At 38.0% G+C, this 16,618-nt stretch overlaps 1 protein-coding gene across 3 annotated transcripts in view; it reads right to left on the bottom strand.

Annotated features, from left to right (window-relative positions):
- CDKL2 (cyclin dependent kinase like 2) overlaps positions 1-16,580 on the bottom strand; it is a 49,357-nt gene extending 32,777 nt beyond the window's left edge. For 2 of the 3 annotated variants that reach the window (XR_004811251.2, XM_049105041.1), the window contains exons 1-2: positions 16,111-16,570; positions 12,122-12,320 (exon numbers count right to left, since the gene is read on the bottom strand). Coding sequence is in view for 2 of the 3 variants with exons in the window: in XM_049105041.1 (XP_048960998.1) it covers positions 12,122-12,289 (168 nt within the window). In the remaining variant the exon portion in view is untranslated. Of the gene's footprint in view, positions 1-12,121; positions 12,321-16,110 lie in introns of all 3 variants that reach the window. The other variant, XM_025427900.3, reaches the window with a different exon arrangement.
- Between the last annotated feature and the right edge of the window lie 38 nt (positions 16,581-16,618).

Below are 16,618 nucleotides of genomic sequence, written 5' to 3' on the forward strand. Positions count from 1 at the left end.
GGGGAAATGTGTTGCCAGTGGACCTGCCTTGCAAGAAATGTTAAAAGAAATTCTTTATAGAGGGATCCCTGGGTGGCGCAGCGATCTGGCGCCTGCCTTTGGCCCAGGGCGCGATCCTGGAGACCCGGGATCGAATCCCACGTCAGGCTCCCGGTGCATGGAGCCTGCTTCTCCCTCTGCCTGTGTCTCTGCCTCTCTCTCTCTCTCTGTGTGACTATCATAAATAATAAATAAAAAATTTTAAAAAAAGAAATTCTTTATAGAGAGAAGGAAAAAATATAGGCCAGAAAATCTGATCTATATAGAGAAAGGAAAAGCATCAAAGGATTAAGTAAAGGTAAAATAAAAACTTTATTTTTCTTATTCTTAATTGACATAACAGTTTGTTCAAAATTACAATAGCAACAATGTATTTGACTATATATGCTTATGAATATATCTTATGTATGTATATGCTTAGGTATGCTTATATATAAGTGAGATGAATGGCAGCAATGATACAAAAGACAGGATGAAGGAATTAGGATTACTTTATTATTATACATTACTCATATGAGTAATGAAGCGGTACGGTGTTATCCGAAAATGGATTCGGATTAGTTGTAAATGTATGTTGCAAATTGTAGGGTAACACTTAAAAAAAAAGTTTAAAAAGAATGATAACTGATACGCTAAGAAAGGAAGGAAAAAATGGAATCATATTAAATGCTCAATTACACCCACAAAAGGCAGTAAAAGAATAGGAGACAAATACAGAACAAGGGCAACAAATTGAAAATAGTAACAAATATGGTAGATAGTAACTCAGCTATATCAATAGTCAGTTTGAATGTCAATGACCTAAATGTACCAATTAAAAGACACACAATATCAGAACAGATCAAAACACACCTTACTATAAGTAACCTACAAGAAATACACATTATGTATAAATTAAAAGTAAATGGATGGAGGGGCACCTGGCTGACTCAGTCAGTAGAGTTTGCAATGGTTGATCTCAGGGTTATGAGTCTGAGCATCATGGTGGGTGCAGAGATTACTTAAAAATAAAATCTTTAGGGATGCCTGGGTGACTCAGCAGTTGAGCATCTGCCTTTAGCTCAAGGTGTGATCCTAGTCCCGGGATCAAGTCCCATATCGGGCTCCCTGTGAGGAGCCTGCTTCTCCCTCTGCCTGTGTATCTGCCTCTCTCTCTCTCTCTCTCTCTCTGTGTCTCAAATAAATAAATAAATAAATAAATAAATAAATTCTTTTAAAAATAAATAAAAGAAAATCTTTAAATAAATAAGCTAAATTAAATGGGTGAAGAAAATACACCACACTAATCAAAATAAAGCAAGAGCAGTCATATTAATTCCAGAATAAGCCAAACTACCAAGTAAGAAAGGTTATCAAAGATAAAAAGGGTATTACATAATGAAAAGGGTGTCTATTCCCCAAAGAGACATAACAATTCTTAATATGTATGTGCCTAACAACAGAACATCAAACTATATGAAACTGATAGAAACTATAAAAACTGATAGAACTGCAGGGAGAAATAAACAAATCCACTATCATAGTTGGAAACATCAACCATTCCTCTCAGAAATAGACCCAACAGGTAGAGAATCAGTAAGGACACAAAGTTGAATTCAACAACACCACCGACACCATCAACCAACTTCATATAATTGACATAATCTACATATCTATAGATTATCCAACAGCAGAATTCATGTATTTTTCAAGTTCAAATGGAACGTTCACCAAGACAGGCCACACTGTAGGCCACAAAACACATCTTAACAAATTTAAAATAATAGAAATCATACAGTCTTTGCTCTTGTGCCATAATGGAATTAAACTAGAAATCAGGAGCTCCTGGGTAGCTCAGCAGTTGAGCATCTGCCTTTGGCTCAGGGCATGATCCTGGGGTCTGGGATCAAGTTCCACATCAGGCTCCTTGCAGGAGGCCTGCTTCTCCCTCTGCCTGTGTCTCTGCCTCTCTTCCTCTGTGTCTCTCATGAATAAATAAATAAAATCTTTAAAAAAATAAACTAGGGGGATCCCTGGGTGGCGCAGCGGTTTGGCGCCTGCCTTTGGCCCAGGGCGCGATCCTGGAGACCCGGGATCAAATCCCACATCGGGCTCCCGGTGCATGGAGCCTGCTTCTCCCTCTGCCTGTGTCTCTGTGCCTCTCTCTCTCTCTGTGACTATCATAAATAAATAAAAATTAAAAAAAAAAAAAAAAAAAAAAAATAAACTAGGAATCAATAACAAAAAGATACCTGGGAAATTCTAAAATATATGGAGATTAAACAATACACTTCTAAAATGAAAATATCAGTTATGAGTTCCACCTTTCTCTTTCCCTCTAACTCTTTCTTTGTGCTTTTATTTTTAAGTCAATGACAATATTTGGTAGGAGTGGGTAATACACCAACTCTCCTATTGAGAATTCTTAAGAAGTTGGACAAATGCAATTCTTGATTTCCAGGTTGAGTATAGAGCTTACTTAAAATTTTTTGAGGGAACTTGAAATCAGAAAAAGTGATAGAGCAGATTTAGAACCAAATAAAAATTTTAGACCAGAAAAGTATAATAATTTCTGTTACAATAACAATAGACTACATAATTTATAACAACTCTCATACTCGGTACAAGTAACATAAAAATATTACTCAGAACAAAAATATAAAACCACTATTCTAAGGGACAAGAGAAATAAGATAGTAAAGCATATCTAGATTAGGATCTTTTTTTTTTTTTTTTTAAGATCTCATTTATTTATTCATGAAAGACACACAGAGAGAGGCAGAGACACAAGCAGAGGGAGAAGCAGGCTCCATGAAGGGAGCCCAATGTGGACTCGATCCCAGGACCCTGGGATCATGACCTGAGCCAAAGGCAGATACTCAACCACTGAGCCACCCAGCTGCCCCTAGACTAGGATCTTGAAGACAGAGACCCAGGGCAGTGAGCTAAGCAATTAGAGTTGTGTTGTTTTGTTTTGTTTGTTTTGTTTTGTTTTGAAACCTAGACACATACCAATTCAGAGAGAAGATTAAGAGTTTGAGCGGCACTTTTGACAATCTTGGGGCTTAACATAATAGTGATTGGTGTCCGGGGCCCATCAAGGTAAAAAGAAGGGGTACAGCCTGATGAGATCCTTTCACTTTGGGTTGGTCCTAAAAGTCCACAAACTATAAGGCTGAATAATAAATAGGCATTCTCATGGACTACAATTCAAATTCAAATAATGTAAATTCTTCAAATTAGATTAAGATGATGGTACAATGTTAAGTTTCCTGGAGTGCCCTGAAGAGCCTCAATAGAAGCAAATGTTACTCCTCTCAGGGGAACCGATCTCATCCCGAGACTCAAGCTATGTGTACAAATTTAAAAATTAATATAGGCATATCCAGAAGTTAATTTAATAAAAAAACAAATGAAACAAAAAAACAATAGAAATAAAAATATGAGAGATCCAGATAATTAGGTACTAGATACAGACTATAGAAAAGACTAAATAGTCAAGAAAGCACAATAAAGAGTTTTGGCAGCAAACTGGAAACTATTTTAAAAATCCAATGGAAAAAAAATCCAATTAAAAATTAAAAATATATTTTAAAAAATATATTAAAAATTCTATTTTAAATTAGAATTAAAATATATTTTTAATCAAGAAATCAATGCTTAAGTATAAAAGTAGATTGGGGGGCACCTGGGTGGCTCAGTGGTTGAGCCTTTGGCTCAGGTCGTGATACTGGGGTCCTGGGATCAAGTCCCGCATCAGGCTCCCCACGGGAAGGCTGCTTCTCCCTCTGCCCATGTCTCTGCCTCTCTCTCTCTGTGTCTTTCATGAATAGATAAATAAAATCTTTTTTAAAAAAGTAGATTGAAAATAGTTGAAACAGAATTACTGAATTGGAGGATTAGTCAGAAGAAAACATCTAGAATGAAGCAGGGAAAAATGAAAGGTTGAAAAACAAAGAATAAGACAATGGGGAGAGGTCTAATATATGAAACTGAATTCTTTTTTTTTTTTTAGACTGTATTTATTTATTTGAGAGCAAGAGTGTGAGAGCATGGTGGGAGCGGGGGTGGGCAGGGCACTGAGAGAGAAGCAGGCTCCCCGCTGAGCAGGACCCCAGGATCATGAGCCCCGTGGAAGGCAGACTGTCTTCTGCTCAATGGACTGAGCCACCAAGGTGCCCTGAAACTGAATTCTTAAATGGGGAAGAGAGAATAAGACAGTAGGAATACATGAAACAATAATAGCTAGGAATCTTCTACAAGGGACAAATGACATTTTACAGATACAAGAGACAAAAATTCAAAACAAATAAATACCAAAAAAACCATATCAAACCACACTATTGTAAAATTGCTGAAAATCAAATCAAAGAGAAAACCTTAATGCATCCAAAAGAATAAAAAAACATACTAAGAAATATCTGACATTTCAATAGAAGGAATGAAAACCAGAGGAACAGTGGAATGATATCTTGAACACACTGAATTTAATGAACTGCCAATTTAGAATTCTATATCTGGTGGAAACAATCTTTTAAACACAAACTAAAATAAGGACGTTTTTCAGACAAACAAAAACGGACATTTCTTACCAGTGGATCTGCTTTAAAGAAAATAAAAGATATGTTTTAAATACAAGGGAAATGATTCTAGACAGAAGCTCAGAAATGTAAGAATGGTTGATGAGTAATGGGAAGGGTAAATATTAAATATATCCTAATAAATACTGACTGAACAATTTTGGGGAGGGATTTAACTCTATATAGAATTAAAATACATAGCAGGGATATCACATATATCTGTAGTGATTCACTAGAGTGAATATGACTGTGAGATACTGGCACAAACTTAGACAAATAGACCAATGGAACAGAATAAAGAGTAGAAAAGCCACCACTACATATAAGAACATATGGCAGGGATCCCTGGGTGGCGCAGCGGTTTAGCGCCTGCCTTTGGCCCAGGGCACGATCCTGGAGACCCAGGATCAAATCCCACGTCGGGCTCCCGGTGCATGGAGCTTGCTTCTCCCTCTGCCTGTGTCTCTGCCCTCCCCCCACGTATGTGTGACTATCATAAATAAATTAAAAAAAAAAAAAAGAAAAAAAAAAGAAACATGGCAAATGAGGAATTCAGAGCAATGGAGAAAAGATGGTATATTCAATCACTGTTTCTGGAACAACTGGACATCTAATTTACTTTACTTATTTTTCCTTTACTGGAAAAGATATTGAAAAAGATATTTTTCCAGTAAAGGAAAAATAAGACTTGACTGTGCCATACACCATAATTAAGATCCATTCTAGATTTATTGAAATATAAATACAAAAACCAAAGCTATTAATTTTCTAAATGATAGTATAGAAGGATACTTTAATCTCTAAGTAATAAAATACTTCTTAAGTAGATATAAATGGCACCAACCATTAAAGAAAATATTTAAAATTTGACTACACTGAAATTAACAACTACTGTTGAGTAAAAGATAACATTAAGAGAGTGAAAAGAAAGCTTTTATGAAAATAATAACTAAAATTAAACTATAGTGGTTAATAATGCATGTTTATTTAGTAAATGTGTGTGTGGGAGAATCATGGAAACAATAAACATGCAAGTCAGGACAGTGTTTATCTTAAAGGAGAAGGCTAGAGTGACTGGGATAGGACAAGAAAGGGGTTGTTGATAGTGTTTTATTTGTTGACCTGGTGGTGGTTCTATGCACGTTTGCTTTCCAAATTTTAAGTAGCCAGAAAACAAAACTAACTTATGTGGGTTAAAATTAGGATAGCTTGGGGCGCATGGGTGGCTCAGCGGTCAAGTGTCTGCCTTCAGCTTGGGGAGTAATCCTGGAGTCCTGGGATCGAGCCCCACATCAGGCTCCCTGCATGGAGCCTGCTTCTCCCTCTGCCTGCATCTCTGCCTCTCTCTCTCTCTCTCTCGAATAAATAAATAAAAATCTTAAAAAAAAGAAAAAAGAGCAGCCAATTGGACTGACACCTGACTTCCTGAGAGCCACAATGGAAGCTGGAGGAAAACAATGTCACTTTCACTTACTGAAAGAAAATAACTGCCAACCTAAAATTCCATGCACAATAAAAATATCTTTCAGGGATGACAGCAAAAAAGACACTTTTATGCAAACTAAAATTGAAATATTTTGTCTACAGTAGATCCTCACAGAAGGAAATCATAAATAATATACACCAAGAAGAAAAGAGATCCCAGATAAATGGCCAGGGATGCAGAAGAAAAGGGAGAACAAAGAAAGTTATAGGTAGGGATCCCTGGGTGGCGCAGCGGTTTAGCGCCTGCCTTTGGCCCAGGGCGCGATCCTGGAGACCCGGGATCGAATCCCACGTCGGGCTCCCGGTGCATGGAGCCTGCTTCTCCCTCTGCCTGTGTCTCTACCTCTCTCTCTGTGACTATCATAAATAAATTTAAAAAAAAAAAAACAAAAAAAAACAAAAAAAAATAACCTCACTCCGTAAAAAAAAAAAAAGTAAAAAAAAAAAAAAAAAAAAAAAAAAAAAAAGAAAGTTATAGGTAAATATAAACCTCAATGAACAGTAAATAATAATTGTCTTGTGATGTTTAAAAAATATGTAAGAGTTAATATTTGACAGTGTCCACATATAAGATGGAAGAGAATACCAGAGATAAGTATTTTTTTTTAAGATTTTATTTATTTATTCATGAGACACACACACACACAGAGCGAGAGAGGCAGAGGCACAGGCAGAGAGAGAAGCAGGCTCCATGCAGGGAGCCCAACATGGGACTTGATCCTGGGTCTCCAGGATCACATCCTGGGCTAGGCGGTGCTAAACCGCTGGGCCACCGGGGCTGCCCCAGAGATTGTAAGTATTGTAAGGATTTATATTACCTAGAAGAATACAAGTATTGAATAATGTTGGACTTCAACATTATTCTATGTTAACCACTAAAAAATGAGAAATATGGTGTATAATTTTCAAATTATTAGAGGGAAATAAAGAAATGATAAATACAATTAATCCAAAGAAAGAAAAGAAAAAGAAATACATGGGGCACCTGAGTGGCTCTGTTTAGTGTCCACCTTCAGCTCAGGTCATGATCTCCGGGTCCTGGGATCGAGCCCCACATTAGGCTCCCTGCTTAGCTGGGAGTCTGCTTCTCTCTCTCCCTGTACCCCTCCCCCTGCTTGTGCTCTCTTTCTTTCTCTCTCTCTCAAATAAATAAATAAAATTTTAAAAAAAGAAAAAAGAAATACAAAAGCAGTAAGACAAATGGCACATATTAAGGTGGTAAATTTATATTGAAATATACTAGAAATTACATTATGTGTAAATAGACTAAATATTCCAATTAAAAGGCAAAGTTTGTCAAACAGGATAAAAAGCAAAATGTAACCATATAATGTTTACAAGAGACTCATCCAAGCAAGAATTGAGAAACCTTGAAAGTAAAAATGTATAAAAAGATATACTATGCCAACACTAAACAAAATTAAACTAGTGTACCATTATTAGTTTCAGACAAAACAGACTTTAAGACAAAACATTAACAAGTTATTTCATGATGATAAAACATTTGATTCAACATGAATCTATAATAATTCTAAATGTAATGTACTAATAACTTTTCTGTTTATAAAGTTAAACATTAAATGAACTACAATAAAATACAGACAAATCAATAATCTCAGAGGAAGATTTTAACATATTTCTTCTCAGTACTAGATAGAAAAAGCATTCCAAAAAATCAGTAATAATTTAGAAGATTTAAATAACACAATTAAACAAACTTTACTTAATAGAATACTTTTCAAGCACACAAGGAATTTTTTTTTAATTTATGATAGACACAGAGAGAGAGGCAGAGACACAGGCAGAGGGAGAAGCAGGCTCCAGGCAGGGAGCATGATGCTGGGACTTGATTCCAGAACTCCAGGATCATGCCCTGGGCCAAAGGCAGACACTCAAACAGAGCCACCCCAGGTATCCCAAGGAATTTTTTTTCATTGACTTACACTCTGAACCAAAAGAGAAAGTATCAAAATATTTGAAAGGAATAAAATGTCACATAGTATATATTCAGATTACAAGAAATTATAGCAAAAGTAAATAGCAGGGGAGGGAAACCTAGAAAATTTCCACATATTTAAAAATTAAGGAAATTTGGGGCACCAGGTGGCTCAGTCAGTTGATTGGCTGCCTTTGGCTCAGGTCATGATCCAAGGGTCCTAGGATTGAGCCCCACTTCTCTCTCTCTCTCTCAAATAAATAAGTAAAATCTTTTTAAAAAATTAGGATAGTTGTGACCTGGATAGAGGATGGAGCCTGAGCAGAGAGCCTGCTTCTCCCTCTGCCCTCCATCCACCACCCTGCTCTGCTTGTTCACTCACTCTCTCTCTCTCAAATAAATAAATAAATAAATAAATAAAAATATTTTTAAGAAAAGAAATATAGGGGCATCTGGCTGGCTCTGTCAGTAAAGCTTGTAACTCTCGATCTTACAGACATGAGTTCAAGCTCCACATTGAGTGTAGAATTTACATGAAAGAAAGAAAGAAAGAAAGAAAGAAAGAAAGAAAGGGAAAGAAAGAGAGAGAGAGAGAGAGAGAGAGAGAAAGAAAGAAAGAAAGAAAGAAAGAAAGAAAGAAAGAAAGAAAGAAAGAAAAGAAAGAAAAGAAAAGACAAGACAAGACCTTGAGAGCTTGTTTGTAGGTTCTGGCAAGAGAGCATAGCTACTCATATCCTCTTGACCAAAGAATGATCCTCCTCTATCCAGGAAGGTGGTCCTCTTAGTTTGAGTGTACAGCTTCAGGAGGGACACACATCGAGCCATAAGGGAGGAACTGGGACACCAACTTAGCCAGCCAGATCATCCAAGCCAACCCTTGTGATCAATGGGGTGACAGATGTCACAACCAGATCACCCTCACATACAACCCCTATCAAAATACCATCAACATTTTTCACAAAACTAGAACAAATAACCCTAAAATTTGTATGGAACCTAGAAAAGACCCCAAATAGCCAAAGAAATGTTGACAAAGAAAACCAAAGTTGGAGGCATCACAATGCCTGACTTCAAGCTGTATTACAAAGCTGTGATCATCAAGACAGTGTGGTACTGGCACAAAAACAGACACATAGATTAATGGGACAGAATAGAGAACCCAGAAATGAGCTCTCAACTCTATGGTCAACTAATCTTTGACAAAGCAGGAAAAAATATTCAATGGGAAAAAAGACATTATTCAACAAATGGTGCTGGGAAAATTAAGACAGCCACATGCAGAAGAATGAAACTGGGCCACTTTCTTACACCATACATTAAAATAAACTCAAAATGTATGAAAGACCTAAATGTGAGACAGGAATCTATCCAAATCCCAGAGGGAAACATAGGCAGAAAACCTCTTTGACCTCGGCTGCAGCAACTTCTTGCTAGACACATCTTCAAAGGTAAGGGAGGGGGCACTTGGGTGGCTCAGTAGTTCAACATCTCCCTTTAGCTCAGGTCATGATCCTGGGGTCCTAGGATTGAGTCCTACATCGGGCTCCCTGCAGGAAGCCTGCTTCTCCCTCTTCCTGTGTCTCTGCCTCTCTCTCTGTGTGTCTCTCATAAATAAATAAATAAATAAATAAATAAATAAATAAATAAATAAATAAATAAATAAAAAAATCTTTAAAACAAAAAAGTCAAGGAAAAACAAAAGCAAAAATGAACTATTGGGACTTCATCAAGATAAAAAGCTTTTGCATGGCAGAGGAAATAGTCAACAAAACTAAAAGAAAACCTACAGAATAGGAGAAAATATTTGCAAATGTCTTATAAGATAGAGGGCTAGTATCTAAAATCTATAAAGAACTTATCAAACTCAACATCCAAAAAACAAAAAATTCAGTCAAGAAATGGGAAGAAGATATGAGCAGACATTTCTCCGAAGAAGACATACAATAGCAATAGTCATGCCTTGGATAAACCTGTGGCTACGATACTCCCACTGTGCAAAGCTCGAAGAAGACATACAAATGGTCAACAGGCACATGAAAAAATGTTCAACATCACTTGGCATCAGGAAAATACAAATTAAAAAAAAAAAAAAGAAAATACAAATCAAAACCACAATGAGATACCACCTCACACCAGTCAGAATGGCTAAAATTAACAACTCAGGAAATAATAGATGTGAGCAAGGATGCGGAGAAAGGAGAACCCTCTTACACTGTTGGTGGGAATGCAAACTGGTGCAGCCACTCTGGAAGATAGTATAGAGATTCCTCAAAAAGTTTAAAATAGGGGCACTTGGGTAGCTCAGTCAGTTAAATATCTGCCTTCAGCTCAGGTCATGATCCCAGGATCCCTCTACAGCTCCCTCTGCTTGTGTGTGCTCTCTCTCAAATAAATAAATAAAATTAAAAAAAAAAAAAGTAAAAAATAGAGCTACCTGATGACCCAGCAATTACACTACTAGGTATTTATCCAAATGATACAAACATAGTGATTTGAAGGGGCACCTGTACCCCAACATTTATACCAGCAATATCCATGATAGCCAAACTATAGAAAGAGCCCAGATGTCTACTGACAGATGGATAAAGAAGATGTGGATAAATATATAATGGAATATTAGTCAACCATCAAAAAGAATGAAATCTTACCATTTGCAACGACATGGATGGAACTAGAAGGTATCATGTTAAATGAAATAAATCAGAGAAAGACAAATATCATATGATTTCATGCATATGTGGAATTTAAGAAACAAAACAGATGAACACGGGGAAAGGAAGATAAAATAAGACAAAAACAGAGTGGAAGAGAAACCATAAGAGACTCTTAACTATAGGAAACAAACTGAGGGCTGCTAGAGGGGAGGTGGGTGAGAGGATGGGGTAAGTGGATGATGAGAACTAAGGAGGGCATGTGATGTGATGAGCACTGGGTGTTATATGCAACTAATGAATCACTAAATTCTACTTCTGAAACTAGTAACACACTATATGTTAATTAAACTGAATTTAAATTAAATTTTAAAAGAAATACAAAATAGAGAAGATCAAACATTGATTCTTTCTAAAGATAAATAAAATTGATAAACTTTTGGTGAGACTGATTAGAGAGAGATCACATAGCGGGCCTGAGATTCACAAAGGTTTGCTTGCAAAGTGAGCTCTTGGTTGGCACTTGGGAACTTGGATTTCATGAAAGTTCCCTTCATTTCCAGAACTGATAAAATGGCTCAATGTGCAAAAAAAAAAAAAAATGTTGTTGGGATCCCTGGGTGGCGCAGCGGTTTGGCGCCTGCCTTTGGCCCAGGGCGCGATCCTGGAGACCTGGGATCGAATCCCACGTTGGGCTCCCAGTGCATGGAGCCTGCTTCTCCCTCTGCCTGTGGCTCTGCCTCTGTCTCTCTCTCTGTGACTATCATAAATAAATAAAAATTTTTAAAAAAATGTTGTTTATGGTGAATATCTGTATTCCTTCTGGGATTCTGGAATTTTGGTATGAGCCAGGCAGAGGGTGTCTACATGAACATCCCCCAGTAAAAACCCTGGACACTGAATCTACTGAATTTCCTTGGTTAACAATATTTCACATATGTTGTCACAGCTCATTTTGGTAAAAAAATAAGTGTGTCCAGTGGGACTCCACTGGAAGAGGATTCTTGGAAACCAGTGTGACTAGTTTTCTCTGGAATTTACCCCATGTGCCTTTTTCCTTTGCTGATTTTGCTTTATATCCTTTCACTATAATAAATCACAGCCATGAGTACAACTAAATGATGAGTGCTTGAGTCCTCATATTGAGTCACAGATGATGGAGTGGTCCTTAGGACCCCCAACGCAGATGATAGATAATGTATTGATCGACAGATCAATAGATAGATAGGCAGATAGATACAGAAAGAAGCAACAAATACTTTAAAAATCATGTTTACAGTCATAGGATAAACTGAATATGCATATACAATAATTTTATTTGTTTATTGCCAAAACATTTATATCTTAAATCTTGGTATGGAAATTAATGTAAAAACAGTAATTTTTCTCTAAAAATGTAATCTTGATCAAGAAACAACTAATTTTTTAACTCAATATTGATACTTACTCACCTTTAGTAACTTGATTTCTCGCATAGCAATTTTTTTAACCATTTTGTCATCATCACTTTCTAAGAACTTCTTGATGGCCACAATTCTTCCACTATCTTTATTCCTACACTTCATCACCATCCCATAGCTCCCTTCTCCAACCAATCCTAGGTTCTCATATTTTTCCATTTTGATTCAAAAACAGTAGGAATTCTTCTTGCTGTGGGAGCCAAAACATAGAGTTAATAATGTTGAGTATATTAATTTCCTCCACCTTTCCAGTAAATTAATTCTTCCCCACTTGTTTTCCATATTAGAGTAGTCACTGTGTCAATGGCTGTTCTGTTCTGACTCACTATTTCTTACTATTTCCACATCTAAGCTATGTTTTCAGATTATTTCATATAGACATTTCATAATAGACAAGAATTAAAGCCATTAAATTTAAATTATTAGACGCCATGTTAATGAAATTCTACATATTTTTTCTATATATTTTTGATACAGATAGAACAATGCTTGAACTATCATAAACAGCAATTATAGCTTACTTTAGAAAAACACAATTTCTTTTCACTCAGAGGTGAAAAAGCACAAATGAGTTTTATTTTGTTTTTTAAGATTTTATTGTTAAGTAATCTCCGCACCCAAGTGGGACTCCCACTCACAGTCCGGAGATCAGAGTCACTCATCCTACCAACTGAGCCAGCCAGGGGCCCCAGTGAGTTTGGTTTTAGTGAAGACCAAATTTATTTATTTATTTACATCAGATTTTAAAAAGCAAAGTTGAGGGGCACCTGAGTGGCTCAATCGGTTGAGCAACTGCCTTCTCTCAGGTCATGATCCCAACTCCCAGGATTGAGCCCCACATTGGTCTCCCTGCTCCCTGGGGAAGTTGCTTCTCCCTCTGCCCCTCGCCCAGCTTGTGCTCTCTCTCTCATTCGCTCTCTCTCTCAAATAAATAAAATCTTTTTTTAAAAAATAAAAGTGAGGTTGAGGGGCGTGTGAGTTGCTTAGTTGGTTAAGCAATGGACTCTTAGTTTCCACTCAGGTCATGATCTCATGGGTTGTGGGACTGAGCTCCAAAGTCAGGCTCAGAGTGAGGGGTGGGGGGAGGGTGGTTCCCTCCCTCTGCCCCTCCTCTCACCTATACTTTCTCTCTTTCTCTCAAATAAATAGATAAATCTAAAAAAAAGCAAAATTGAAAATTTTTATGCACTTTCTACTCAGTTGGGAAAAATATTTGTTCACAAAATGATCACTTACTTACCAAGTTAACAGTAAGAAACTTTGATAAACTATTTTTCTTTACTTCTCTTACGATAGTAATTAAATTCCCATATTGAACTTACAAAATAACAATGACATCACAGTTTATAACCAAATTGTTTAAAAATTAAATTTTAGTAGTACCAAATACAATATTTCAAAAATCCTTTTAATGATTATGCAGTGTAAATGGAGTGTAACCTGAATTTTGTGTTTAGAATTCTTTGATATCTCATTATCTGACATTTTTTTGGCTAAGAGCAATACTAGTAATGACTGATGAAGGACCAGCAATCATTCCACTACATATTTTGGTATAGAAAAAAACTTCAGTTCAAATACAGATAGATTTTAATTCACAAGTCTTGATTGTCATGGAATATAAAAACTAAACAGGGCAACCCGGTGGCTCAGCAGTTTAGCGCCGCCTTCAGCCCAGAGCATGATCCTGCTGGAGACCCGGGATCGAGTCCCACCTTGGGCTCCCTGAGTGGAGCCTGCTTCTCCCTCTGCCTGTGTCTCTGCCTCTCTTTCTCTCTCTCTGTGTCTCTCATTAATAAATAAATCAAATCTTAAAAAAAAAAACACACACACTGATAACTCCACGGGGACACTTGGGTGGCTCAGTGGTTGAGTGTTCGCCTCTGGCTCAGGGCATGATCCTAGACTCCGGGGACTGAGTCCCACATCTGGCTCCCTGCATGCATCTTGCTTCTCCCTCTGCCTGTGTCTCCATAAATAAATAAAAATCTTTTAAAATTTTTTAAAAAATAGAAAAGAGATTTCCTTAGCTTGCTACCATAGCTCCAAATGGTCCCCTTCCTAGGTCCACCTCTCATCTCTGTTTTTCCACCCGTAAAATCAGCTGTTGGATAGTCCCAGTTATGGAATACAAGGGGGGAAAAAAAAGGATGCCGGGATGGCTCAGTGGTTAAACTCTGCTTTGGGCTCAGGGTGTGATCCTGGAGTTCAGGGATCAAGTTCCACATCAGGCTCCCCAGAGGGAGCCTGCTTCTCCCTCTGCTAGTGTCTTTGCCTCTCTCTCTGTGTCTCTCATGAATACATAAATAAAATCTTAAAAACAATACAAACAAACAAAACCAACTCCATGGGGCATGTGGGTAGCTCAGTCAGTTAAGCATCTACCTTTGCTTTGGGTCATGATCCCAGAGTCTTGGGACTGAGTCCCACATTGGGCTCCCTGCTCAGCAGAGAGCCTGCTGCTCTATCTCTGCTGCAACCCCTGCTTGAGCTCTCTCTCTGTCAAACAAATAAATAAAATCCTAAAAAAAAAAAAAAAAAAGGCCAGGGAAGGCTGGGTGGCTCAGTGGTTGAGGATCTGCCTTCAGCTCAGGGAGTGATCCTGGGATCCCGCATCTGGCTCTTTGCAGGGAGCCTGCTTCTCCCTCTAACTAGGTCTCTGCCTCTGTGTGTGTGTGTCTTTTGTGAATAAATAAATAAAATCTTTAAAAAAAAGGCTAATAAACAACTCCAAAGTTAAATTTACTTAAGTCTGATTTTGAAATTAAATTCCAGAAGCAAAGAATAAAAAATATTTATCCTAATCCCAATATGGTTCTAAAAGTTTTGGGAGAAAAAAAATAATCTTTCAGTAACTATATATTCAAATGATGATTCATAGCTGATTTTTTTAGCCTAAAAATATAAAAATACTCATTCATAAAACATAGAAAGTCATCTGTCCATTATTTGTGTCCTTATGGCAATCTAAAACTAATTTACCCAGATTGTGAATTGTGATGTTTTATTTGCTTCCCTATTAGTACACTGATAACAAAGACAAAACAAATACGCTTTTTGTTCTAGCAAACTGATAATCCAGTGTGTATACATTTTCATCAGTTTACCTTAATAATTTAGGGTTTTATTATATATATATATATATGCATAGATATACATGGAAGATCAGAATTATTTCATGTTTGAAATAGCTTTGATAGTAGGTTCTATAAACTGTTTACAGAGCAGTGTCCACAATGTTAACTTTGCACATATTTGACATACTAACTTCCATTTGACATTTTTAACTATTTTAAATAAAATGTCTGTTTGAAAAAGAAATCCTCGATGTAATTCTATCTTGGCTTTCCTGGACTTTTTTCCCCGTCCATTAAGACAGCATATTTCATTAAGGATTAGACTTTAGGTTTACCGTGCCAAGAACAAAAATAGCTGGACCCTATAACCTGGATCGTTTTTAAACATTTTGCAGTTGGTGTCCTCAATATTTGAAAATGCAAAGTGAACAAAACTTAAGCATGTCTAAGATATTCTGAAGCATATCTGACAAGCTGACATTAAGCAGGTTGGCCACTCCAAGCTTATTCTGGAAACCAACTACACATTCAGCCACAGGACATGGAACACGCCTGTTTTCTCAAGCGGCGCTGCCCACGAATACCTTGGAAGTATCGCAGCTTCAAAAGCCACTGGTTTCCTGAAAGTTACGCATAAACTACAATCTTTCATGCCTTCTACTCCTGTGTGTAATAAAGGGTAATAAAACCTAAAAAAAAATGCCTTGCCAATTGGCAATGCGGTATTTCTGGACGTGTGCCATGTAAGCATATGGTTCTAATACCAACAATCATATAATAAAAATAATGCTAATACTGTATTTCGTTAAACACAAACAAACACTGAAACCTATCACAGATCAAAGAACGAAATAGTCGAAGCTTCTTAAAAATATACCTACTGTTTCTTTAAAAACCTCTCACCTCGGAAGGCCCAAAGATCGTCAACTTGGAAACAAACGTGAGGCGAAATGCATCTGTCTCGCAGGTGTAAAAAACGCTGGCCGGCCAACTAGCGACCCCGGAGCGGTGCGGTTCCTTTAGTGGACACGGTCGCGGGTCCCAGGCGGAGCAGGCAGGGAGGCAGATCGGCCTCCGCCCGCCGCAGGCTCCCACTCAGGGCCGCGGGCCGCATGCTGCAGTCGCCTAGGCAACGCCCTCACTCGGCCCAATGCTGGGTACAGTCTCCAGAGAGACAGCCCAGGTCCGAACGCGTCCGCGGCAGGCACAACACGCCGGTTAGGGCCAAGGCCTGCAGCGAAAGGAGCTGCGTGCGAGGACACCTGCGCCCGGCTCGCAAGGTGCGCAGGCCCCGGCGTCTGTGAACCTGCGCGGCTCCGGCCGGCGCTGGGCGCAGGCGTCGGCCCCCGAGCGGCAAGGGGGCGGTCCTCCCCGCCAGGCCCCGCCCAGCTGCGCCACGCCTCCCGGGTTC

The sequence above is a fragment of the Canis lupus genome, chromosome 32, assembly GCF_003254725.2.
Source record: "Canis lupus dingo isolate Sandy chromosome 32, ASM325472v2, whole genome shotgun sequence".
NCBI lineage: Eukaryota > Metazoa > Chordata > Mammalia > Carnivora > Canidae > Canis > Canis lupus.